The sequence below is a fragment of the Meriones unguiculatus genome, chromosome 21 (genome assembly GCF_030254825.1).
Source record: "Meriones unguiculatus strain TT.TT164.6M chromosome 21, Bangor_MerUng_6.1, whole genome shotgun sequence".
NCBI lineage: Eukaryota > Metazoa > Chordata > Mammalia > Rodentia > Muridae > Meriones > Meriones unguiculatus.
Window position 1 is genome coordinate 12,290,140 of NC_083368.1, and position 26,681 is coordinate 12,316,820.

Sequence of the window (26,681 nt, forward strand, 5' to 3'; positions counted from 1 at the left end):
TAGCTGAGGAAAGGGAGTCCTATGAGCAGGAGGGAGTTTAGTGCAGCAGAGGAGGTGAAAAGGGCCAGGATGCTACTGTTGACTTTGAAATGTGTCATAGATACTTGTGATACTGAGGGAGCCTGGAGGCCAGCACGAGTTTTGAAATGCTGAAAGGCATTATAGGTAGCCACTTGTCCCTTGAGCCAAAGGTAAGGGAAATGGCTCCTTTTGGTAGACAGGAACTGGCTTCACAGCTCCTGAGGAGTTCTGGCTTTTGTCTAACTGCCAGAAATCCTCCTTTAGTCCAGGTTGTACCTGTTTCTGGATATTTGCACTGTGTTTTGGGGCTTGTGAATTGGAGTTTCCTTTGGAACTGACAATCTGCTTGTAGCCTGCTCAGAATGTCCTTCCTCAGAGAGGCTAGGTGACCTGGGAGTAAATTCCCATTCCATTTTCCCCAGTCATTTTTCTGGGATGGCACTCCTGGGCTGTGAGGGGCAGGGATTGACCATATACCAGCCACCAAGAGGGCAGTCCTGAGGATTGTAAAACCTCATAGCCACCTTGCTCAGAGAAGGAGGTCAAGGCCCTTGCTATTGGCTTCCCAGGAGCCATAATAGTTCCATCCTCCTCTTCCTCTTCCCCTTTGTCCAGCTCTGCCTTTGCTGTACCAGGTGATGTCTCCTCTCTCCTCAGCCTCCTGGGCTTCCGGTGGTGGCCTCTGTGAAGCCCTTTTCTGGTCATAGGAATTTCAGGTGAGCCACATAGCCACATAGCGTGTGCATCCAACCGGGAACAAGGTCTTTTCCCCAAGACCTGAACGAATGGGCAGTGTGGATGTTTTCAGACACTGGCTGACAGATGAGGATATAGCTAGGACAGAAGCCCTTCTGGGCAGGTAGTCAGATCTGACCCCGAAGGCCACCCAACCACCTGTTCCTGCTCCAAACACAGCTAGGCAGACCTGTCTGCCCTACCCACCTATGACTCATTCCCACCTACACGCCTCCACCTTACACATTTACATTGCTGGGGAGCCCCTAATTCCTCCCATCCTCTCCTCTGGGGCAAGCCGGGACTGGGCAGCAACCTCCACTCAGTGCCACCCTCAAGAAACACCCCCCAAATAACCCTGAGAAAGTCCTCATGATGCTCCTGCTGATAGTGGGCTCCCTGGGCCCTCCTCTGCTCTGGGCTAGGCTCCTAGTCATTCAGTCATTTACACGATAGCCAGAACAAGCTGACTCTGCCATCTCAGAGACAGAGGCCCTTTCAAAAGAAAGGGAATTTCAGGGAAGATCTGGGTGTTTCCAGGAAAGCATGTCTGGGCAGGATACCCAGACAGGAACTCTAAAGTTTTCTAGGGCAATGCCTTGAGGTGCTGGTGCCCACAGGCACACAGCCTTCCATGGGAAGCCCCTGTGCCCCAGTCTAACTCAGTCTTGCCTGCAAACTGTTCTTTTCAGTTTGGAGCAGGGAAATTTTGTTCCTTTCTTCTCCCAAGGCTGTTAGATGGCTGCTTATGGGCAAGTAGGTCTATCTGCTTCCCTGTGTTTTCTGTCTTTCATCCTCTCCTATGTCCTTCATCTTGCAGTCCCTGCTCTGGGTTCATCTTCCATCTTGCAACCTCCTTCCTGTATCCAGAAACCTGTATCCTGTTCCATCAACCCTGCGTCTTGCATTCTCCATCATGCATCCTGTATCTTTCATCCCCCATGCTGTGTATTCCACCTTCCTTCCTATATCCTGAGTCCTCCATTCTTCATCCTGTATCCTTCAGCAAAAGTGCCTGGGGCATTTGAGGCTAGCACATCCTATCTCAGCCATGCTGTGGGACTTCAATTTAACAGCTCTTTGTCTTGAGCTATTGTCCTCCATTGGGCTTCTGCTCATTAGATGCCCTGCCCTAGCTATCTTCAGACATGGCCAGTATCCCCTGGAGAGACCAGAGTGAGCAGTGGGTTGATTATAGTGCACCAGACAGGGACCCACAAAAAGTTAGCCATCTCCCAGGTCAGGAGCTCAACCTCAGAGCAAAGAACATTTGCTGCTTACAGCTCTTGGGTCCTTGCTGTGTAAGGACATTTACTGAGTGGGCTGTTGCGTGCCGCTTGGCCTGGGTGGGGCTGGCAGCTGAGCTAGCTCTGTGTGGTGCTGTGGAAGCAGTTCCCATCGCTGGCTTCTTTGAATTCCTTGAAGGTAGGAGTAGCCTGGCCAGCAACTCAGCTCTGCTCATCTGTCCACACTGAGCCAGATGGCTCCTGCCTTGTGGGGCGAGGCTCCCTGAGTCATTCCTGTTACACCCAGAACTTGGCCTAGGACCTCCATGCCCTGGAATGTGTGCTTCCCGACTGGAGCTTTGCATCTCTCGTCTTTCCCAGCCTGCATGGATCCTGGAAGCTCCCTGAATAATTCCTAGATGCCTTTGCAAGGCCACCTCCCTATTGTCTCACATGGCCAGTCCTATGCTTACCAGTCTTCTCCCTTTGGGTGCCCACTGTCTTCTCCCATGAGGTCCAGCTGCACTTGGAATCCTGAGTTTGTGAAGAGGCTCAGTGCTAGGAATGGTCCCTTACGTGACTTAGGCTTGCTATGACACACAAATTCAGAAATAACATCAACCCATCAGGCCGGTCAAGGTGTATACAGATGGCCAATGTAAACAGCTGGTGCATAGCACATACCATCTACATGTCTGTCTGTAGTGTCTATGGTCGTTGACCCTAGCAGAATCTGAAAGGCAAGCCCTGTGCCTGATGGTATCCTGACACTGTTGAGGAAGCTTACTCTTTTTCTTTTTCATTTTTGGTTTTTCTGTGTAGCCTTGGCTGTCGTGGACTTGCTTTGTAGGCCAGGCTGGCCTCAAACTCACAGAGATCTGCTTGCCTCTACCTCCCTAGTACTGGGATTACAGGTGTGTTCCACCACACCAGGCTAAGAAGCTTAGCCTTAAAGGGAAAGAGACAGCCTGAGAGGAATGCCATGTACAGGTTAACTCGTGACACCACATTCAAGCGATCAAGGGACATGTAGTTTATCGTCAAACTCACATGGTGTGGGTTTCATACTTTGGAGTTTTCCTTGTCTATCTGAAGTTCGGGCCTGGGCAGGAGCGCAAATGCCCAGTGTTACCTGTAGTGGCCTCCAAGAACACGGAAGGCTTCAGCAAGGTCTATTGTGATTATAAGCTGTGAGGACTTTGGGCTGGGATTGTGGGGTCTGCTTCCTCCTATCACCTCTAGCAGAAGACAGGTGAGGAGCCTCAGGGAGGAGGTGTGAGGGCTCCAAGATAGAGACATAAGGGAGGCCAACAATGCCAGCCTCAAGTTTTTTTGGGGAGACTCAGTGGGAAAAAACACAAAGCAAAACAAGATGGACAGGTCTGGAGCCAGGGGCAGCATCCAAGCATCCTAGTTCCTTTTCCCCCAGAACCCTGCCATTTGACGGCTCTTGAGACTAAGATTGCCAGAAACTCTACCAGGACATAGCTGCCTTGTTCTCCTTGCCTGGAACCAAGGTGAAGAAATACAAGGTGTGGCTCCTGCTGGCTTTCCCTTCTTCCTCTGGCCTCTCTCTATTTCCTTTTTTTTTTTTAAAGTTTCTAATATATATACTTTTTTTATTATTACAATTTATTCACTTTGTATCCCAGCTATAGCCCCTCCCTCATCTTCTCCCAACCCCACCCTCCCTCCTTCTCTTACCATGCCCCTCTTCATTTCCTCTTACCTCTGGGGCAAGTATGGTTAATTCTCCTTTCTCTCTTGCTCCCTCTCTCTTGACAGTCTCTCTATGTAGCCTTGGCTGGCCCTTAACCCGAGAGAGATATGCCTGCCTCTGCCTCAGGATTGCTGGAATTAAATGTGTGTGCCCACTATGCCTGTCTTCTGTCTGGTTCTTTTTGTTTGTTTTTTATCTTTTTGAGACAGGGTTTTGTGTGTGTGTGTGTGTGTGTGTGTGTGTCTTTAGCTGTCCTGGAACTCCGTCTGTAAACCAGGTTGGCCTCAAATTCACAGAGATCTGCCTGACTTTGCCTTCTAAGTGCTGAGTGTAAAGGTGTGTGCTACAACCACATGGCTATCTCTTGTTTTTGTTTTTCAAGACAGGGTTTCTCTGTGTAGCCTTGGCTGTCCTGGACTAATTTTGTAGATCGGGCTAGCCTCAAACTCACAGAGATCTGCCTGCCTCTTCCTCCATCTCCCTGGGTGCTGGGATTACAGGTATGTACCTCCCACGCCTGGCTATCTCTGGGTCTTGAGAGGACTGTTTGAGTTGTTTCCTGACCCTTGCCTCACTGCCTCACTGAGGCCCCACCTGGGTAAGATGGTTTTCCCACTCAGGATGGACCATAATCTCAGTGCTGACTCTGCCATGATTCACCTTTCATTTTTCAAACATTTAGTTCTTAACTTTAAAAAAAAAGTCTAATTTTTTAATAAATATTTATTTCTTTACTATGCATACAGGGCTCTGCCTACATGTTTGCTTGCACACCAGAAGAGGGCACCAGATCTCATTATAGGTGGTTGTGAGCCATCATATGGTTGTTGGAAATTGAACTCAGGACCTCTGGAAGAGCGGCCTTAACCTCTGAGCTATCTTTCCAACCCAGTTTTTCTTAACTTTATGAAAAGAATATTTTGGGCAGACAGGGTGACTCAGAGAAAAGACACCTACTGTCAGGATTGATAACCCGAGTTTGATCTCCGGAAACTATGACACAAGCACTCCATGAGATGGTTCTCTCTCTCCTCTCTGTCTGTGTGCTGTGTGCACAAGAGCCATGGAGGTAAAAACAGGGCATCAGATCCTTGAAACTCGAGTAATGGTGGCTGTGATTCAGCTGTAAGGCACTTTCTCAGTTACTGATGGAGGAAGGACCAGCCCTTTGTGATTGGTTCCATCTCTGGGCTGGTGGTCTTGGGTTCTATAAAAAAAGCAGGCTGAGCAAATCATCGGAAGCAAGAAAATAGCAGCATCCTCCCCGCCATCAACTCTTGTCTCCAGGACTCTTCCCTGTTTGAGTTTCTGTCCTGACTTTCTTTGATGATGGACAGTGATATGGAAGTGTAAGCCAAATAAACCCTTTCCTTTCCCTACCCCAATTTGCTCTCTCTCTTTGTCTCTCTTTTTTTCTTTCTTCATGAATCTTTATTGGCCATGGCTACTTGAGGGGGATGAAAACAGGGAGGAGTGGGTGGCAGATACCAGCTCTGCCACACTAACTCCAGAGTCTATGTGAGCATAAAAATGTGCTATATAAGCATAAAATTATGCTGCTAAGACGAGGAGACACGTTTCCTATGGGAATCCGCTTCCTGGAAGTCACTGGATGTTCCCCCTGGCCATCTACGCCAAAAAGATTTTCATCTACTCTGAAAATCCTGCTTTTTCAGATGAAGAATTGAATGAGCCTTTTGATTTTTTTCTCTATAATTCCTGTTACAGCACAACTAACTATTCAAGGAAATATATTTTTGATAGATTATTAAAAGCTTTAGCAAGAATAGAGTAAAAGAAAAATAAGTAATGAATCAGATTTAGTATTAGAAAGCATTATAAGAATAGAAAAAGAAATAATGGGCTCCTTCTTAGGAAAAAATAGCATAAGCAAGTACAGCAGGCTTGAGCATGCCTCCCTTTAACGTCTTGTTTCTAAGGAAGATTATAAATCTTTAGCAAGACATATGGGAGGATGGTTGACCAAGGTGTATTTAGACTTTAACGTAGAAAAAGACTTTGGCAGGTATTTGACTTGGCTGGGAGGACTATTACAGCTCCTGACTTCCCCCTTCACTAGTCAGTGGTAATGAAACCATAGTTTGAGTTTTTGTTTCTTGTTTGCGTTGATCAGAAAGTTACTAGGCCAAGATTTCTTGTGGGCATTGCTTTATGCTTAGCTGCACTTTCCAGTTAAAACATAAACTTTGTATCCTTGGTAAAAGTTTAAATGTTCTGGAAAGCATGCCAATTTTAAGGTGCTTCCTTATGAAATCACTATAAAATTATTAGCCTGACTTCAGTAAAATTACAGCAGGGTCAAAGCCATCTTGGTGTCGTCTCTGACTGTCATTCGCCTGAAGCTGTGCCTTCCTGATATCCAAATACCCTGATACTCCCGAGGTTGTGGGACTCGGCTGGGTCGGTCCATGGCACAGCTCTGCTTCAAAAGGCTTGTAGGTGATGGTGAACACGCCAAGGTAGCGGCTGATTATCTCTGGTTTGGTTTCCACTTGGCTGAAAGTCTTGCCATTGTACAAGCCCAGCATGCTGCCTACCATCTCAGGCAGGACATGTCCCTCAGGTAGGTCTTCGCCATCTCGGGCTTCTCCGTGGGTGGCGCCTTCTTCTTAGATTTTCTCAGGTGGCAAGTGCTGTTCTGTGCAGGCCACAGTTCAGGCTCTGCCTCTGGTGGATAGGGCATGTCCTGCTGGACGTGGTCCAGGTCCACACTGTGGTTGGTGAATGCGTGGAAGGTCTGCTTCTTCTGCTCCTTCAGCCATCTTGGTGGCTGCTCCGGTCTTGGTGTTTCTTTGCAGTAAGAGAAAGCCTAAGACAGTCCGGTTGTATGTCTGTGCACCACATGTGTGACTAGTACTCATGGAGACCAGAAGAGGGTATTGAATCTCCTGGAACTGGAGTTACAGGCTGCTGGTGTTATAAAATATAAGAAGGTGGTAAGCGGGTATGATGGCCAGCCCATGCCAACGTGTGCCCGAGAAATTACACCATGCAACACATCTGCTATAAAGGGGCTTACTGGGAGAAGGGAGAGAGTAGGGCCTTTGATCCCAGAATTTGGGAGGAAGAGGTGTGCATATCTCTGTGAGTTTAGGCCAGCCTGGTCTAATAATTTCCAGGACAGCAGAGCTATAAAATGAGATACTGTCTTTTTTGTTTGTTTTTCAAGAATGGGTTTCTCTGTGTAACAGCTCTGGATGTCCTGGAACTCACTCTGCAGACCAGGCTGGTCTTGAACTCACAGAGATCTGTCTATGCCTGCCTCCTGAGTGCTGGGATTAAATAAACAAATAAGCAAACAAACAAAAAAATAAAATTAAGGGGCTGATGAGATGGCTCACCGTTAAAGGTTGATCCCTGGAGCCTATGAGGTGGAAGGGGAGAACAGACTCCCACAAGCTGTTTTCTGTCCTCTGACTGTGCACACCTTCCTTTGCCCCCACAAATCAGAACAGCCTGGAGAGCTACCCTGGCACTAGGAAAAGCAGGTTTGCATTCCTACTATCTGGTGGTCACCACACGATGGAGAGACACGAGGACAAGTCTGCTCAGTCTGTAAATAGATTAAAATGCCATGATTTTTCAGTTGCTCCTAGCAGTGTCTGCGAAAGGGGCTGCAAGGGACCTCTATTGGAGAGTGGTAATTGTGCCCGTCAAGCTGCAGACTCGTGTTGACCACTAGGTGGTGCATGCTCCCTGTTCAGACTGAGCCTGACTGACATCGGCCACTAGGTGGCACAATCTCCCCATTCCCACACAGTTTGCAAGCAGCAGGTGGTTTAGGAAGGATCTTTGTGGCATGCACCCACTCTCTGCACTCATCAGTGCAGGTCAGAACTGTAGGCATGCTTTGGGGCTGGTAAAACAACAACAACAACAACAAAAAAAAACAGCACCATCTGTGAGAACACGAATGCATGTAGGTCTTAACTTAAAATGAACTCAGCAAAGCCTTTCTTAAAATTTGGTGTGTGTGTACAGGTGTGCGCTTGCCACAACCTGCTCATGGAGGTCACAGAACATTCTTAGTAGAGTCTCTCCTGCCACCTTGTGAGATCCAGGGATCCAACTCAGGTGGAAAGACCTGCAGACAAGCACCTGAGCCATGTAGAGGGGCCCAGCAAAGCTTTCTTGGAGCAGATCCACCACTCACCAAATATTTCTGAGCACTTACTGTGCACTAGGTGTTATTCTAGGTGCTGAGAACCCAGCAATGTGTTAAACAGACACAATAATGAAACTTAGACTCTCAGGAACAGGGAGAAAAAGATGAGTGCCATGGTGCAATGTGCCAGATGGGAAGTAGTGTGCCAGAAGGGAAGGAAGCTGGGTGATGGTGCACGCCTTTAATCCCAGCACTCAGAAGGTAGAGGCAGGAAAATCTCTGAGATTGAGGCCAATTTAATCTACCCGGTGAGTTCCACAACAGCTGGAGCTACACAGTGAAACCATGTCTTGAGAAACAAAACAAGCAAACAAAAAGAAGCAAAGGAAGATGAACTTGTTAGAGATAGAAAAAAACTAAACTGTGGGGTTTTCTGCTTGTTTGCAGCTGGAGTCTGTTGTCAAGGTGGCTTCAAGCAACTCTAACCTCAGCCTCCCGAGGAGCTGGGGTCACACACGGAGGTTGCACAGCTGGCAGGACTGTTATAGGAGCCACCCAAACTGCCACAATAGAGGTTGAGGGAGAATTAAGACCGAACTTGAGGTTGGGTGTAATGGCACAAACCTTTAATCCCAGCACTGGGGAGGCAGAGGTGGGTAGATCTCCGAGTTGGAGGCCAGCCTCATACTTGACTACATAGTAAGTTCCAGGACAGCCAGGGCTAAGTATTGAGACCTTGTCTTAAACAAACAAAAAGGTCACACTTGGTGCCATTGTATGCCTCAGTTCTGGCCAAGACAGAAAACATCAAGAGGACTTCCCAGAGCACAAAGCCCTTTGTCTCTTGGGTGTGCACATGACCGGGTTATCAAGGTGGTTAAAAGATAATAGCATAGAAGTTGGGGAGCTGAAGACTGTGATGGTGAATCTTTTCACTTGAAATGCAGCACTGGATTAATAGAGTACAACTTTTGAGTCTTTGTGAGGTTTTTCAGGAGCCCATTAAGATGCAGGACTCTGGCCCATGAATAGAGTCCTTGCATGGGCTCCTAATATTGTTGAGAGTGGGGGAAAGGAGGTGCGGTCCAGTTCAAGGAAGTGGTCACTAGAAGCATATCCTTGGGGACAATCCTGTCCTGGCCGCTTGCTGGCCCTTCTGAGATGAGTTCTTCATGGCTGCATATTCTACAATGATACTTTGCCAACCTACATGAAGCAAATGATGATATACTGAACTCCTTAAAATTAGGAGCCAAAAAAAAAAAAAGTTCCTTCTTCTCTTTGATTCAGGTAAGAATTCAGTCATAAAATAAGAAAGGGAACTTACATGGAAGGCAAGGATGGCCTAATGTATAAGGCAGCCTGCAGCTGAGAAGCTGACTAGAAAACCAGGAGGGCTGAGCAGGTACCTGTGTGTTTGATGCCTAAGGTATAGTCAAAGCCATGACACCTGTAAACTTCCCAGTGACATCTGACTTGAGAAGTGACCGGCCCAGCGAGTGATGGCAGCAGTAATACCAGAAGCCTATGCAACTCTGCCTTAGAAGGTCTTAGCATTGAAAAAAAAATTGTTTTCTTTCTTTTTTTCTTATTTTAGATGGTGTCTTGCCATGTTGCCCAGGTTGGGTTCAACCTTTTAGGCACAAATAATCATCCTGCCTTAGACTCCCCAGAAGCTGATAATAGATATGTACCACCACATCCTGCTTAGAAATTTCTGTTTTCCAGAAATTACCTAGATAGGATTATCAAGGATTCATGATAATCATACATGCCTTTAATCCCAGGACTTGGGAGGCAGAGGCAGGTGGAACTCTCATAGTTAGAGGCCAGACTGGTCTACAGAGTGAGTTCCAGGATAGGTAGGACTACATAGAAAGACCCTGTCTCAAACAACAACAAAAACAGTGTTGATTAGTTGGTAGAGAGAGTATTTGTCTATCATGCATGATTCCCAGCACTACATAAACTTTAGCCCTTTGTGGGTGAAGAGACACAGGAGTTCAAGGTCATCCACAGCCACATAGTGAGTTCCAGGTTAGCCTAAGCTACACGAGGCACACTTTCAAGGTTAGCTAGGACTGCTTGTTAGCAAATAACTTAAGCCTGACCATCCGGTTTCACTGTCTGTCCTGCCCCGCCCCTTATGAGCTAATTGTGTTTTCCCTTTTATAAACTCACTGTGGAAAATGGGTCGATATCACAGTTAGGCTTTTGAGTTCCTTTCCATGTCCCTGGTCACAGCCAGTCTTAGGGTTTGGGGTGTTGTGTTCAATAAACCATCCATACCTGACTGAGACTGGAGTCTGAATGGTTTGTGTGGTTATTCTTGTACTGTAACAGTCTATCTGAATAGGAAAATGTTGCTTATTTCTAGCTATTTACTATCTGATTAACTTTGAAAACAACTACAGGAGGCTAAATAAAGCTTATTTCTGTGATTAACTAAACTAGTGCCTAACATGACCATAAGTTGGACTACTAACTTGCATTTCTTTCTTTTCCTTTTTGTCTTTTCTTTCCTTTTCTTCTGTTACCCTTTTTCTTTTCTTTTTCTTTCTTCTTTTTCTTTCTCTCTCCTTCCTTCCTTCCTTCTCTCTTTCTCTCTTTCTCTCTCTCTCTCTCTCTCTTCTTTCTTTCTTTCTTTCTTTCTTTCTTTCTTTCTTTCTTTCTTTCTTTCTTTCTTTCTTTCTTTCTTTCAACACAGGACTTCTCTGTGTAGCCTTGGCTACCCTGAATCACAGTGATCCACCTGCCTCTGCCTCCCTGAGTACTGGCATTACACCCAGCACCACCACACCCAGCTTAACTTGCATTTCTTAGTTATCCTAAACAGTTTGTAATAGTAGTTTTCAAAAGGACTAAAACATCACATTACACTTTTAAATGAATTACATAGTACAATACTTTAAAAGAGTTGAAACATGTATACAGTATGTTATAACAAAATATAACCTTAAATTTGTATCAATATACAAAAGTTTATACCAATGTAAAATATTTGAGTCTTGTTGCTTTCTAGTCTAACAGTAGATTCAATAATCTACCCTTTTATCCTATCATTCTCATATCACCTCTTTTTTCTTTTTATCCCCTCTACACCCTTTCCCCTAACATTAGATAAGAAAGAAGAATAAAGGAAAGAAACAGAAAGAAATTCCTGAATTTAACCTCTTTTAGTTTGTCTCCTCCCTGACCAAGACCATTAATAATTTGCAATCAATCCCCCTTAAATGATGACTGTTGGTATAACGTTTTTGTGGAATGTAAACAATTTACCCTTGTTCCTTCAAATGCTGATTTCTCTACCCCACTATCAGGTTTCAATCCAGACATTGCATTGTGATGCTTATTTTCCAAACATCACCTGTCTCAAGTTTGTGTAAACATGCCACCATTTGTTCTCTATATTGTCAATTAAAACATCCACTCAGTGCTGAGCAATGGAGAGAATAGGGTAGGACATCCTGGTCTGGAGGGGAGGAGAATGAAGTGAGTGGGAGGAGTCAGAGGAGAACTGCAGGAGAGGACTTGGAAGCATGAGGTGAGATGAACAGGACCTTAGATAGGACTACAAGCAAGTATAAGGTGGGAAATCTGAATGGGAGGAAACTATGTGGGCTTGGAGGTTTAGGATAGAGTAACCATTGCCCAGCATTGTGCTCTATGTTAATTAAATAAATCCTAGTCTCTGTGTGGTGATTTGGGTATACAGCTGGTTTAGTATACACTGTTTAAAAGATAAATCAATGATAAATATCATTGATATGATAATCAACAACAGATGACAAACGTCTATTACCCACGGAATGACCAAAATCCACCCACCCAACCTCTTGGGAATGAGGTAACATTCTCTTAAAATTGCTTTCTGCTGTATGGGGCTTGATGACATCTTCTGGGGCCCCTAAGAAAATTGGGATATTGGCCATGTCCTGGGAGATCTAGCTGTATCATTTGCTGTCCAGTCTCTGTGGGATGGGAAAGTATACAGGGCTTAACTGAAGTCTTGGCTGGAACAGTCTGAGATGCTGGACCATCTTAGCTAGCCACTTTGAAGTTGTCCTGGATGCAGATTCTTGAGGAAATAGCAACTGAGGCAGTCTATGAGGCTGGATGATCTGGGATACTTGTCTTTATTGGTGTCTGGTCCTTCTGTTCTGAAAACACAGAAATTTTGAAAGGTGATATGCATTTCTATATTAACATATGTATGGAACGTATGGCGTGCACAAATCCGAGAAAGATGATTTTTCTGCTCTTTGTTTGCAAGCGAAAGGCATCAAACTTGGTAAGTCCACGTGGACCGTATAGACATTCATGTCTCAACCAGTCTCAGAGATGCTCCCAAGTAGACAAATCAGCATATCTATCATCTGTTGTGTTGTTCTTCTTGGTTTCTTCTTTCTGTCTGTAGCCAGAATTTTCAGGTCTCCCCTGGTCAAATGTAATCCTTATTAATTTTTAGGAAATCCACACCTTTTCACTCTGTGGAAACAAAGACCTAACTACCCACCTCCTCATGCAACACATTTCCACACTTCTACCCTGAAGTTAAACATCCTTAAAATATAAAAACTGATCTAATTTAATAGTCTTTTCTTAATTTTTTTCATCATTTGTGCTACTTTCATTTACATTAAAAAATTTAGTCAATAAAGCATTATTTAATCTATCTCTGGGAGATTTCATAGTCCCCTTCTGTCTAATCAGCATTTCCTTTAACGTCCTGTTAGATCTCTCCACAAGTGCTTGTCTTGTAGAATTGCAAGATATGTCTGTAACATTTTCTATGCCATAATGTCTAAAAATTTGTTGTATTTTACTGGATACATATGTCAGAGAATCATCAGCTTCAATCTGAAAAGGCATATCCAAAATAGCCATCACCTCTAATAAAAGTAAAATCTCAGAATCACCCTTTTTAGAATTTAAGGCAAAAGTTCATTAGAATTCTGAATATGTATCTATGGTTTGGTGCACATACTTTAATTTTCCAAAACGGAACACATAAGCTATTGCATGACATTGCTCTAAAGTGGCATCATCAAACAAAATATGTATTCCTAATTCAGTTTATTGCCCCTTACCTAGCAACTGATCCTTGACAGTATAAATATAATACCTAGTCTGATGATGCTCTAGCTAGTATTTCTACAGGGAGCCATGCTAGAATTCCGTCACAAAGTGGTGCTGTAGGCTTTAGATTGGATTAGTCTGCTGCTCCCTCGTTGTCATCATCATCATCATGTTTTTTCATGACAGGGGTTCTCTGTTTTAGCCCTGGTTGTTCTGGAACTCACTCTGTGGATCAGACTGCCCTCGAACTCACAGACCACCTGCCTCTGCCTCCAGAGTCCTAGGATTAAGTGCGCGTGCCACCACTGCCCAGCTCGATCCTTTATTTTGAATCGAAGGATTTTCCAACTTTTCTATCACCTCCACTCTAGCACTTCTTAGTTTTCTTCTCAGACTGTTTTATTGTGATCTTTCTTAAAGAGGATATACAAAATTGTAATCATTACCGAAATATAATTATTTGATAATTGAAACAAAACTATATGGGATCCGAATGCCCTCTGCCATTGTATTTTCCATTTTTTAACATAGAAAATTTCTTTTTTTCTTTTACCTCTCTCCTTCCTTCGGAGACTTAACCTTTTATGCATATTCACAAAGCATCATATTTTCTTTTCCTTTGGAGACTTTATTATGCATATTTATAGAGTATTTTCACTTACTTTTTTTCTCGCCTTCCTTTGAAGACTTTATATTTCTTTCTCCTTCTTTGGAGGCTTTCTCTTTCCTTCAGAGATTTTATCTTGCTCTTTACTTTCTATGTGCATTTATTTTTCTTTTACTGCTTTGTAACTTAATATTTTTCTGCACTTAATTTTCTCTAAACTCTTTCCCACCTTTAAGCAGCTTATTCTTTTTAGATTACTTAACTCCCTCTTTAAGGACTTCACTTTATTATTTTTAAGCTATTTTTTTCTATGACTCTTTATACCTGTTTCTTTTTTCGTTTACTGTTTTCAAATTGAATACATTACCCTTTTAGAAGTTTGGGACTTCAGCTTTTCAGTCTGGGCTTGGATTTCTTGAGTCCTGTTCCTGGTACTCCTTCTGAGTTGTTAAGTTTAGCACCTGGTGGTGGCAGGTGGCTCTGCTCCCTTAGGTTGGTCCAGCACTCGGCCCCTGCTGTGCTTCTGCATGGTGCAGGATCCTTTTCCAGTTCAGCTAGCGCATTAAAATTGAGTGCTGGCCCTGACCCAGGCTTTCTGCTCACAGGGAAGAGGCGGTTTGTCTAAGAGGCTGCCCTTGCCAGTTTTGGGGCTGGGGACAGTGCCCTTCCATGAGAGCCTCATGTCCTCTGGAACCATGGCTACTTGTCCCAGCTCTGAGCAGTTGCTAGCTTGTGGGGCATGATCTGGGCTCTGGTCCGCCAAGCCTCCCACTGAATAGCATGGGCTGACCTCAGCTGCTCCCCTTCTTTCAGCTCTGGGAAGGGAACATTTTCCCCACTTTCCACATGGGACTTTTCTCAGGCTCTAAGCTTGGATTTTGCCCAGTGTTGGTGTGCCAATTATAACTGTTGGGTACCAATTATAAACGAACTTTATTGGACAGGCAGCTCCCAACGACACTGAAGCCTTTTATTAATTACTAATGCTCGACCTTAGCTTAGGTTTGTTTCCAACCAGCTGTTTTTTTTAATTTTTATTAGTTTATTCACTTTGTATCCCAGCTGTAGCCCCCTCCCCCATCCCTTCCCAATCCCACCCTTCCTCCTTCTTCTTCTCCTATGGCCCTCCCAACCATTATACTAAACCATTTATACTAATCCACGTGGCTTGTCAACTTTCCTCTGTCCCGTCACCTGTTTCTTTTTGTGTCTGGCAACTCTGCCCACCTTAAAGACTTTCCCAAAGTTCCTAGCTCTGCCTGGAAGTCTCACCTTCCTTTCCTGGCTTTGAAGGCCTTTTCCTGCCTTCAGCTCTTTATTAAACCAATCAAGAAGTATTGGGGCTGGAGAGATGGCTCAGAGATTAAGAACACTGGCTGTTCTTCCAAATGTTCTGAGTTCAATTCCCAGCAACCACATAGTGGTTCATAACCACCTGTAATGAGACATGGTGCCCCCTTCTGGCCCGCAGGCAGAACACTATACATAATCTTTTTTTTTTAAAAAAAAAAAGATAATGTGTGTGTGTGTGTGTGTGTGTGTGTGTGCGTGTGTTTTAAAAGTGTTGGAGCCAAAAAATAACAATACCAGTCTGGCCTGTACTTAGTCTCTTGTTGATACAGAAACCAGCATTTGAATAACAAAGACAATCTTAACACAGTTCACAAAAAGATCACCCAAGTACAGGCTCTAAGAGCAACAATCAATGAATGGGACCTCATGAAACTGAAAAGCTTCTGTAAAGCAAAGGACACTGTCAGCAGAACAAAACGAATGCCTACAGATTGGAAAAGAATCTTCAGCAACCCTCTGACAGAGGGCTAATATCCAGTATATATAAAGAACTAAAGAAGCTGAAAAGCAGCAAACCAAGTAATCCAATTAAAAAAATGGGGAACAGAGCTAAACAGAGAACTCTCTGTAGAGGAATATCGAATGGCAGAGAAATGTTCAACTTCATTAGCCATCAGGGAAATGCAAATCAAAACAACCCTGAGATTTCTTTCACCTTACACCCATCAGAATGGCCAAGATCAAAAACTCAAGTGACAACACAGGCTGGAGAGGTTGTGGAGAAAGGAGAACCCTCCTCCATTGCTGGTGGGAATGTAAACTTGTACAACCACTCTGGAAACCAATCTGGCGCTTTCTCAGACAACTAGGAATAGTGCTAACTCAAGATCCAGCTATACCACTCCTAGATATATATCCAATAGAGGCTCAAGTATACAATAAGGACATTTGCTCAACCATGTTTGTAGCAGCTTTATTTGTAATAGCCAGAAGCTGGAAACAACCCAAATGCCCCTCAACTGAAGAATGGATACAGAAATTGTGGTACATCTACACAATGGAGTATTACTCAGCAATGAAAAACAAGGAAATGAAATGGTGGGAACTGGAAAGGATCATCCTGAGTGAGCTATTCCAGAAGCAGAAAGACGCACAAGGGTATATACTCATTCACATAGACATATAATATAGGATAAACCTACTAAAATCTGTACACCTAAAGAAACTAATCAAGAGGGAGGACTCTGGCTAAAATGCTCAGTCCCCATCCCGAAAGACAAAGAGGATGGACCTCAGAAGAAGAAAACAGGAAACAAGTTAGGAACCTGCCACAGAGGGCCTCTGAAAGACCCTGCCCTTCAGACTATCAAAGCAGATGCTGAGACTTATGGCCAACTGTTGGGCAGAGTGCATGGAATCTTATGAAAGAAGTGGGAAATAGTAAGATTTGGAGAGGACAGGAGCTCCACAAGGAGAGCAACAGAACCAAAAAATTTGAATACAGGGGTCTTTCCAGAGACTCCTACTCCAGCCAAGTACCATGCATGGAGATAACCTAGAACCCCTGCACAGATGTAGCCCATGGCAGTTCAGTGTCCAAGTGGGTTACATAGTAATGGGAAGAGGGACTGCCTCTGACATGAACTGATTGGCCTGCTCTTTGATCACCTCCCCAAGGGGGGAGCAGCCTTATCAGGCCACAGAAGATGAGATCTGATAGACTAGGATCAGAAGGAGAGGAAGACCTCCCCTATCAGTGGACTTGGGGAGGGGTATCGTGGAGAAGGGAGAGGGAAGGTGAGATTAGGAGGGGAGAAAGGAGGGGTTTATGGGGGGATACAAAGTGAATAAAGAGTAATTAATAAATGTTAAAAAAAGAAAAAAAAAAAAAAAAGAGAATGTGTGTGTGTGTTTTAAAGGTGTTGGAGCCAAAGAATAACAATACCGAAGTCTGGCCTGTACTTAGCTCTCTGCTGATACAGAAACCAGCATTTGAATAACAAAGACATCAACACAGTTCACAAAAAAATCACCCCAACACAGCCTGGGCTATGTCATGAGACAAAACACCAACCAACAACAGGCTTCTTTCCGTTAGCCTGACTGATCACCAGCTTCACATTTCTACAACTCTTCCTTCTTGCTAAGTCTTAAGTGACGTACTAGCCAGTATGTGGAGATTGGAATGGAATGGTGTAGGTCCAGAGGCTAATTACTTACCTTAACTTAGGCCAGTTCTAGCTCTCAAGTACAGCCATTCCTTACATCCGTTTGAACTAATATCTGTGACTGATTAAAAACTCTTGCAATCTATTAACTTAGTGTTATCTTTTACCAATCCCCAAAATAAGAATGTCATCATAGAGCATCTTGGGCCTATAGAAAAACTGCCATATTACCTGCCTCTTAACAAATTAACTGCCTCTTTGATGTACCTAGAAGTGTATTTTAAACTTGCCTTGATTTACAATTTTTGTTCTGTAAAACTATAAAACTTCACAAAACTGTTTCCACATTGGAACATAGAATTTGGGGCAACTTGAATCTGTTCCCAGGCTGTGGTCACTCAAAATGGCTCCAGAATAAAGCAGCTCTTATCCTAAAGGGATAAGAGCAGACAAAAGTTTTCACTGACAACCTCATTCCTAAGGCCTTAGCCATTCCTCTGACCAGGATGTGGTTGGCGTGATCCACCCACCTCAGTTAGACTTCTCCATAGCCAGGACCTGCTGCCTTTTCTTAACCTGCACATGCTAGAGCAGGTCAAGAGCTTTTTGTCCATAGTTACAGCCTGGTTAAGGCATAGATGGCCTTGCTTTCAGCCTGGATTTCTGAAACATGATCTGGGTAGGTAGCCCTAGATAGACTACACAATCCAGACTGGCCTAGGACTTGTAACTCTTAAGGTGTGTGTCTCCACAGTTGGCTCTCATCGTGGTTTTCAACATGTCTTCACTAAACCTAATCATTTCTAGTTTTTGCTGTTTTTAAGGGGCTGACAAATCCAAGTTCGCACTCATGAGAGACAAGTGCTCTCTTTTACTTTACATGCAGAGGCCACTGTATGGAGTTATTAACTGGCCTGACATCAATAGTTTTGTATTTGTGGGAACAGAGACACTAAGAGGAATACTTAGACCACTTTTAATAGTCAGAACATGATATTTATGCATTAAGTTTACTATCTTATCTGGTATCCCAAAACAATTTTCTTTCTCTTTTCTTTTCTTGGACAAGGTTTCTCTGTGTACTCCTGGCTATCCTAGAATTCAGAGGTATGCCTCTGCCTCCCAAGTGCTGGGATGAAGGGGGTGTGCCATCAATGGCCTGGCCCAAAACATTTTCTTGCAAAATAACAAAGACTGCTGATCACAGACAACCACTACTACGTAACAGTGGTCCAGTAACTTTGAAATGTGAACCTGCCACAAAATTCACAGCCCACACTCATGGACTTACTATGTACATCCTGTAGAAGTACAGTACCTGGAAAGTGCACTCAGTTGAAGTATGCTCATGTGTATAGTCACCCAACCTTCAAGTTTCTGGAACAAAGGCCTCCATGTGTTCAGTGAACTCATGCATTAATCTGGACCCCTAGTCTGTTTAGGTCACTAACCAACACCAGACCTTAAGGCCTTTTGGGCCTGCTCAAATGCAGTGCTGTCTGGGGAGCATGGGATCTTCTTCTGGGAGGCCTGTGGCCCTTGGAGTGGGTAAGTATGCCCTGGAGGCAATGACACTAGTGTATAATTGACTGTAATGACAGTTTGTTTCCTGTTGAATGTCTGGGTGGATGCGAGTGAAGGAGCAGTGGGCTCTTAATTTCCATTCGAGTAATTATAAAGTTTTCAGTTTATACTGCTTTCAGCAAACTTTTAACTCTAACACAAGCATTCCTAAGCATGTACACAAGGTGCCAGCAGTTCAGTGCACTACAGTTCACACTGGGTGGCTCCAGACACACTGTGCCCACTTAGTGACAATGCACACCTGGTGCTTATGATGTGGTTGGAGAACACTTATCTGGTAAGCCCACACACACCAAAGCAAAGCTCTCTAAGCATGTAAAAGCCCAGGAGAAACACCTGTAATAACCAACCACTAGCCCAATGTTTAAGTCTGAGAAAAAAAGTTACCCAAAGAAACTAGGCAGGGGTGGTGCATGACTTTAAAAAGTTACCCAAAGAAACCAGGCAGGGGTGGTGCATTTGCCCCAGCATTTGAGGGGCAGAGAGGCAGGTGGATCTCTTGGAGTTCGAGGCCAGCCTGGTCTACAAAGTGAGTTCCAGGACAGACAGGACTACACACAGAAACCCTGTCTTGAAAAACCAAAACCAAACCAAACCAACAACAAAAGACCCAAACCCACCAGCCCCCCCCAACCAAATCCAACCCAACCCAACCCAACCCACCCCCCCCCAAAAAAAAGTTACTGAAAAGTAAGCAAAATAGGCACAAACACAAAGGCACCTAAAACAATGAGGAAATGAGAATCTTCCTTTAGGAAGATTGTATTTTTCTCTTAGTAATTTAATATAAGACCCAATGAGCTGACACCTGAGCCTCTTATTCCTGGTGGGTATTCCAGGGATGATGCTGGCCCCAAATAGCTGAATTCAAGAGATCATAGGTTGCTTAGCTTCCTATACTGCACACATATGTGACCTGGAAAAGTAAGTCTACTAGAGCAGAACACAACTGACCAGTGACCTGGGGCAGCACTCCAACATGATCTTGGGGAAAAGATTTAATGTAAATATTCATCCATCAGGACATACAAATAAATAAGCTCAGAAGAGCCGACAGAAAAAAAACCCACAAATATGCAAACTGCCAATTTATCTTCAGTTTCAGATACTTCAATTCTAAAATACTAATACACAAATTAATAAAAAGATATAGGACATTCAATATAAACATCCCCAAACAAAAAAAAAATATATATCAAGGATAGATGCTATTTCTTCCTATGTATCAAGACTACAAATAGCATTTAAACACTTTATTATTCAAATTAAGAAATTACACATTTTGTCTGATAATGGTCATTGTCTTAAAAGTGTCATTCTGTTTTCCCACATTTAAAAGTATATTGCTAATTCTGGTCACCTAACCCCAACAGCACAAAGAGCCTCCTAGCACAAAGATGCTGGACTTGGTAGAAACGCAGGATCTGGAGTCTTCACCAGCTCTATGTTGATCCTTGCATGCTGACCTCCCAGATGCTTCCCTGCTTCCTATCTGCAGAGGCTGTGGTCACCATGCAACAAGTCGGACCCTGATAAAGTGCCTAAGTGAGAACCACCTGGCCTGATGCTCTTCCATGACACATGCCAGGGACACTGTCTTCTTATCAAAACAGCGACAGGAAGCAGAGGTGCTGAGGCCTGGTAAGAACCCCCAAAATGCCCAAGATGATAGGCAGTATTGCTGGGCCAGGAGGGCGTGTGGATCAGGGAGAGACGCAGCCCGCCACTTTGGTTCAAATGACTTTAATAAAAGCTGCAGTGCCCCCATCCCCCAGCTGCCAACTCACTGCAGGTTGACACAGTATCTCAGGAAGTGCAGGGACCCTCCTCCTCTGCCTCCCTGGAAAGCTTTCCAGGCACAAAGCAGAGACAGGCAAAGAGCAATGAGGGCAGCAGCCACCTCACACCCACACAGCCATGTCCAAACCTCATGATGAAAGGTCAGCAGGAGTCCGAAGACAAACATGCGAGTCCCACTTGGGGGACATGGCTTAAAAAGCACAAATAAAATAATACTAGTGTTATCCATTTTCCAAGCCTAACCACTTTGGGAAAAGGCAGCAGGAAAAATGCCTTCAGTTTCTACAATTAGGCTTGTAAACAATCAACCACATGAGAAGCAGTGGCTCAGGGCTTTGTGTATCAGCCCCAGATTCTGTCTGCAGATATCTGACCCAGGAGGGAATATAAACTAGGTCAGCAAGGCCAAAGCTTCATCTTTGGTTAATTTCACTGAGTTGTCACTACTCTAAAACCTGTGCTCTTCTTGGCAAAATTACTAAACCAGCCACATGGCACATAACAATGGTTAAGTTATGTGAAAAGCAATGTCCATCTATGTAAGTGACTATGTCACAATAAAAATCATCTAAAAAAAAAAATCAGAAAGGAAGGAATGCCAGATAGAAGGCCTGAGGAGAGCTAAGGGTCCCGCCTGAGTGCTCTCATGGGTCTGGGAGGTGCTGGCTGCCTTTGGGTCAAATCAAGTTCCCTGGGCTCAACTCAGCTCAAAGCCAGCAGCACACTCGATGGCATACAGCAGCTTGCTTCGAAGCAGGGCTTCATCATAAAACTCTGGGAGCTTCAGCAGGTTCATGCAGGTGCTGGCTGTAGGTAGCCGTTCAAGGTCAGAGCCTCCATTGTGAATGCAAAATGCAGGGTACAGCTCCTAGAAGACAGGGCACAGGATATGGTTAGAGGGCTCTGGCACAGCCTGGAGCCCACCAGATCTTGCTTGCCAGAGATGTACTGATACTCTGGCAGCTGCTTTTCCCAGAAGTATTTTTTCTTTTAAAAAATGTTTTTATTTTAAATTATGTATATGAACATGTATGTGTGTCTGTGCATGTGAGGGCAGGTACTCAAATTCTAGAAATGTTTGGATACTCCTGGAGCGGAGGTTCTAAGTGGTTATAATCTACTAGACATGGGTGCTGGGAACTGAACTCAGGTCCTCTAATAAGAACAGTATGGGCTTTTAACCACTGAGCCACCTCTCCAGACCCTTGCCTTTTTCGATATTTTATGTATGTATGCATGCATGCATGTATTTATTTTTGTTTTTCTTTTAATGATGTTTAATTTTATGTGCATTGGTGTGAAGATCCTTTGAAATTGGTGTTACAGTTTTGAGCTGCCATATGGGTGCTAGGTACTGAACTCAGGTCCTTTGGAAGAGCAGATGGTGCTCTTAACCTCTGAGCCATCTTTCCAGCCCCTATTTTTGTTTTTTTTGAGACAGGGTTTTTCTGTGTGGCCACGGCAGTGATGGATTTCAATCTACCGAGCAGGCTAACCTTGAACTCGAAGATCCACCTGCTTCTGCCTCCCCAGTGCTGGGATTAAAGACATTTGCCACCATCAACCTGGCTTCATTATGTTTGTAAATATCTTTAAAAATTCTATTTTATTTGTGAACATTTGTGTGTGGATGTACATGTCACAGAACATGTAGAAGTCAGCAGACAACTAGTTGGAGTCAGTTCTTTCCTTTTACCACATATGCTGGGGTACTGAACTCAGGTGGTTAGGCTTAGTGGTAGGTACTTTTACCTACTGAGTTACCTCTCTAGCCACACACATACACATGTGTATGCATGCACATGCACACTGGTGTTTTGCTTGTATTTATGTCTGTGTGAGGGTGTTGGGTCCTCTAGGAGTACAGTTACAGACAGTTCTGAGCTGCCATGTGGGTGTTTGGAACTGAACCAGGGTCCTCTGCTCTGACCAATCTTTCTAGCCCTATTTTTCTATTACATAGAGGATTCAGCTCCAAGTTATGGCAAAGATTAGATAAATTGCTTAATATGCTTATATTAAAATTGGAAAGACAAGCTGCATGTGGTGCACGTGGTGGTACACCTCCCCACCCCCTTTTGGTTTTTTTGTGTTACAGCCCTGGCTGCCCTGGAATTCTCCTTCCTTCCTTCCCTCCCTTCCTCTTTCTGTTTTTTGTTTTTTTTTTTAAGGTAGAAGTTCTCAGGGCTGGCAAGATGACTCAGTAGGTAAGAACACTGTCTTGTTCCTCCAGAGGTCCTGATTTCAACTCCCAGCAACCACATGGTGGCTAACAACCGCCTATACCGGAATCTGATGCCCTCTTCAGAGAGAACACTGATACATTAAAAAAAAAATTTCTCTGGGTAGCCTTGGCTGTCCTGGACTCACTTTGTAGACCAGGCTGGCCTTGAACTCACAGAGAGCTGCCTGCCTGTCTCCTAAAGTGCTGGGATTAAAGGCATATGCCACCACACCTGGCTACCCAACCCCCTTTAAAAAATTAGTTTATTTTTGTTTTATGTGTATGAGCATTTTGCTTGCATGTATGTATGTATGTGAACCACATGTGTGCCTGGTGCCTAAAGAGTTCAGAAAAGGGCATCAGATCATTGGAACTGTAGTTATAGCCAGCTGTGAGGTACAGCTCTTAGCTAGTAAGTCATCTCGTCAGCTCCTGATACCCACCTCTTATCTTAGGAAACCTCTTACTTAGGAAACTGAGGCAGGACTAAGATTGAATTGTGAGTTTGAAGCTGGACCATACTACTAAGTCAGATCTACATCTCAAAAAAGAGGGAGGAAAAGAGAGAGAAGCAAGACAGAAGGAGAAAGAAAATGCTCAAAAGGGAGAAGACAGCAAGAGTAAGTCGGGTCATGTCATATAAACTATAGTATGCATACTGAACTTAGAAGCCATGTAGATGTATCAACAACACACACAAACAAACATGACAGAAATGCAAGCAAAGTACAATCTTTATACAGAGAGCAAGTAATTTGAGGGACCTGTTCACTGGAGGCTTACCCACATAGCCAGCATGATTTCAAGTTACCAAAAAATTTTAAATTGAGCCAGGGAATGGTGGTGAAGGCTTTTAATCCCAGCACTCGGGAGGCAGAGGCAGTAGATCTACTTGAGTTCAAAGCCAGTCTGCTTTACAGAGTAAGTTCCAGGACAGCCAAGGCCACATAGAGAACCCCCGTCTTTCCAGACAGACAAAACAAAAAATAAATAAAAACTAAATCATAAACCATGAAACACATATGGAGGTCACACGACAACTCACAGGAGTTAGTTCCTACTTTCAACTACGTGGGACACAGCAATCAAACTCAGGTCATCAGGTTTGGAAGCAGGTACTGAACCATCCATCTCACCAGCCCCATAAATGTTTCATTTTGTTTTTTGTTGTTTTGAACTGGCAATACAGTCTGAACTTGTGTGAAGGGCAAGATGGCTTCCAGGTGTTAATGAACTTTCAGAGCTGATACTCAATGAAAGGGACAGCTCTGAGGACTTTACTCTAGCTTTTCTCTATGTAACCTAACGGCTAACTAGAAAAGCTCTTTCTAGAAAGTTTTAGTTGGTGATGAAATGATATATACTTTGAACATGACTATAGTTGTGTGTGGACACTAGCATCACTTGGTTAGAGGTGACAGGGTGCTGAACCCACAGACCAATTCCAGCCCAGGGATGAGTCTCCTCTCCCACCTTGCTTGCAACAAGATCTGAGGAAAAGTTACATCTGTTTGTTGCTGCCAAGAAAGATTCAAACCTAAAAACTGAAAAACAAAACAAAACAAGCAAACAAACAAACAAAAACCTCCAAAAACAAACAATTTCTAATGGTTTCTAATGTTTCTCCCATATAATCATGTCATAGACAGGAACATAAAGATGAGCCAAGAACATGCAGCTTGTTTACAGCAATATCTTGTCTACTGTACTGGGTATGTGGACAAGATGGTACCAATGAATGCTATCTAAAGATCTGACAGTGCATGCTGATTATTGTTGTTTTTAAAGGTTCACTTATCTTTATTTCATATGAACGTTTGCCTGCCTGAATGTACGTATGTGCACCACATGCATGCGTGGCGCCTTCAGAGGCCAGAGAATTGGATTGTCTGAACTGGAGTTGAAATATGCTTGTGAGCTGCCACATGAGTGCTGTGAACTGAACTCAGGTTCTCTGCTGAGTCGCCCTCACAGCTCATGTTGGTTATTTTTAATGTATAATACAGAACCCCTCATTACTTTTTCTTTTCTTCCTTTCCTCCTTCTTCTTTTCTTTTTTTTTTTTTTTTTGGCTTTTTCAGACAAGGCTTCTCTGTGTAGCCCTGGCTGTCCTGGACTCACTTTGTAGACCAGGCTGGCTTGAACTCACAGAGACTGGCTTGCCTCTGCCTCTCAAGTGCTGAGATTCAAGGCTAAAGGCATGTTCCACCACTGTCCAGCTATGCCGCAACTCTTTTTATTTTATTCTTTATTTTTAAGAACTCCTCATTTCTATATTACAGATACCCACAATCTCTTAGGTATGTCAATAGACATTTAATGCAAAGAAGAAAATGTTTTCCTCTCTCCCCACCCCACCTTGGTTTTTGGAGATGGGGTTTCTGTGTGTAGCCTTGGCTGTCCTGGACTTACTTTGTAGACCAGGCTGGCCTTGAACTCACAGAGATCCACCCATTTCTGCGTCCCAGAGTGCTGGGATTAGAGGCATGTGCCACCATGTACAGCTTCTTCTCTTATTCTCTATCAGCCCACCATGGCCATCATTCTGTGCCTTTGTCTTTTTCTCTGTTAACTATGCAGTGTTCCCATCCCACTGCATAGGAGCACAGGCAGAGTGTAAAGAACTACTTGTTTGTTTGAGACTTATTTGTGTTAAATTCAGTATGTAATAAAGGATGACTTAACTCCTGATCCTCCTGCCTCTGCTTTCCAGGTGCTACAATGGATACAGGTGTCTCTCTACCTCTAGAAAGAACTTTGTGATTAAGTTCACAATTACACATGTCTGTAGGCTAAATACATATCTGTTAGATGCTGATGGTAACTGCAGACCTGTATATGAGGGCCAAGGAAAGAAAGGCTAGATGGTACAAGTAACCAACAGCAACACCTTATTATTACCCAGGAATACCATCAGGTACCATCTCACACCTGAGCTATGACTGTGTTCTTTTCCACACATAACAAAGCAGAGAGTGCTCTGAACTGGCTTATTCTCCCAGCTTGGCTAGTATAGATTTCAGATGCCTGTCTAGTTCGCCCCTCTTTGCAGATGTCAACAAGATGAGGCCCACAAAATGGTACCTGCATATCTGACTGTTGACTGGGATTTTGGGGGTCTCTGCTTTTCAGCTGCTGCGACTTGAGTAAAGACAAATCATTTAAGGCCACATTCTGGGTCACTACAACATTCATTACAAATACTTCAAGCTGTGGCTGTTGTCCCAGCATTTGAAAGGCCTTAGCCTTCTGTGCTGGCTAGTCAACTGACACAAAGCTGGCATCATTAGAGAGCGGGCCTCAGCGGAGAGAGAGCCTTCTGAAGATCAGGCTGTAGGCAAGCCTTAGAGCAGCAGTCGAATAACCCCTTCACAGGACTCACCTAAGACCATCAGAAAACATGGATATTTACATTATGATTCATAAATGTAGCAAAATTACTATTATAAAGTAGTAACTTTTTTTTATGGTTGGGGGTCACCCATACCACAGCATGAGAAACTATAGTAAAGGGTCACAGCATGAGAAAGGTTGAGAACCACTGTTGTAGGGCATTTTCTTGATTTGTGATTAATGAAGGAGGTCCCAACCCACTGCAGGTGGGGCCAACCCTGGGCTGATGGTTCTTGGTTCTTTAAGAAAGCAGGCTGAGCAAGCCAGCAAGCAGCATAGCCTCTGCATCAGCCCCTGCTTTCAGATTTCTACCCAGCTTCAGTTCTAGTTCTGACTTCCTTCAATGATGAACAGTGATGTGGAAGTGTAAGCCAAAGAAACTATTTCCTCCCCAAGTTGCTTTTAGTCATGGTTTTCTTTTTTCTTTTTTTTTTGTTGTTTTTAAAGATTCATTTATTATATGTATACACACCAGAAGAGGAAATCAGATTCCATTACAGATGGTTGTGAGCCACCATGTGGTTGCCGGGAATTGAACCTCTGGAAGAGCAGCCAGTGCTCTTAATCTCTGAGCCATCTCTCCAGCCCCCAAATAGTAACCCTGACTAAGGTACCTCTTCTCCTCCAAATTAAAATTAAAAGAATACCTAACACATTTACAAAAAAAAAAAAAAGAGTTGATATTTTGAAGTGGTACTTGGGTTC

The 26,681-nt window shown here is 43.8% G+C and overlaps 1 protein-coding gene across 2 annotated transcripts in view; it reads right to left on the reverse strand.

The window, feature by feature from the left end:
• Nucleotides 1-19,797: 19,797 nt before the first annotated feature.
• Nucleotides 19,798-26,681, reverse strand: part of Ube3c (ubiquitin protein ligase E3C) — a 100,981-nt gene continuing 94,097 nt past the window's right edge. For both annotated transcript variants that reach the window (XM_021662259.2, XM_021662260.2), the window contains exon 23: nt 19,798-21,227. In XM_021662259.2, coding sequence (XP_021517934.1) covers nt 21,057-21,227 — 171 coding nt within the window. In that variant the 3' untranslated portion in view covers nt 19,798-21,056. The remainder of the gene's footprint in view (nt 21,228-26,681) is intronic.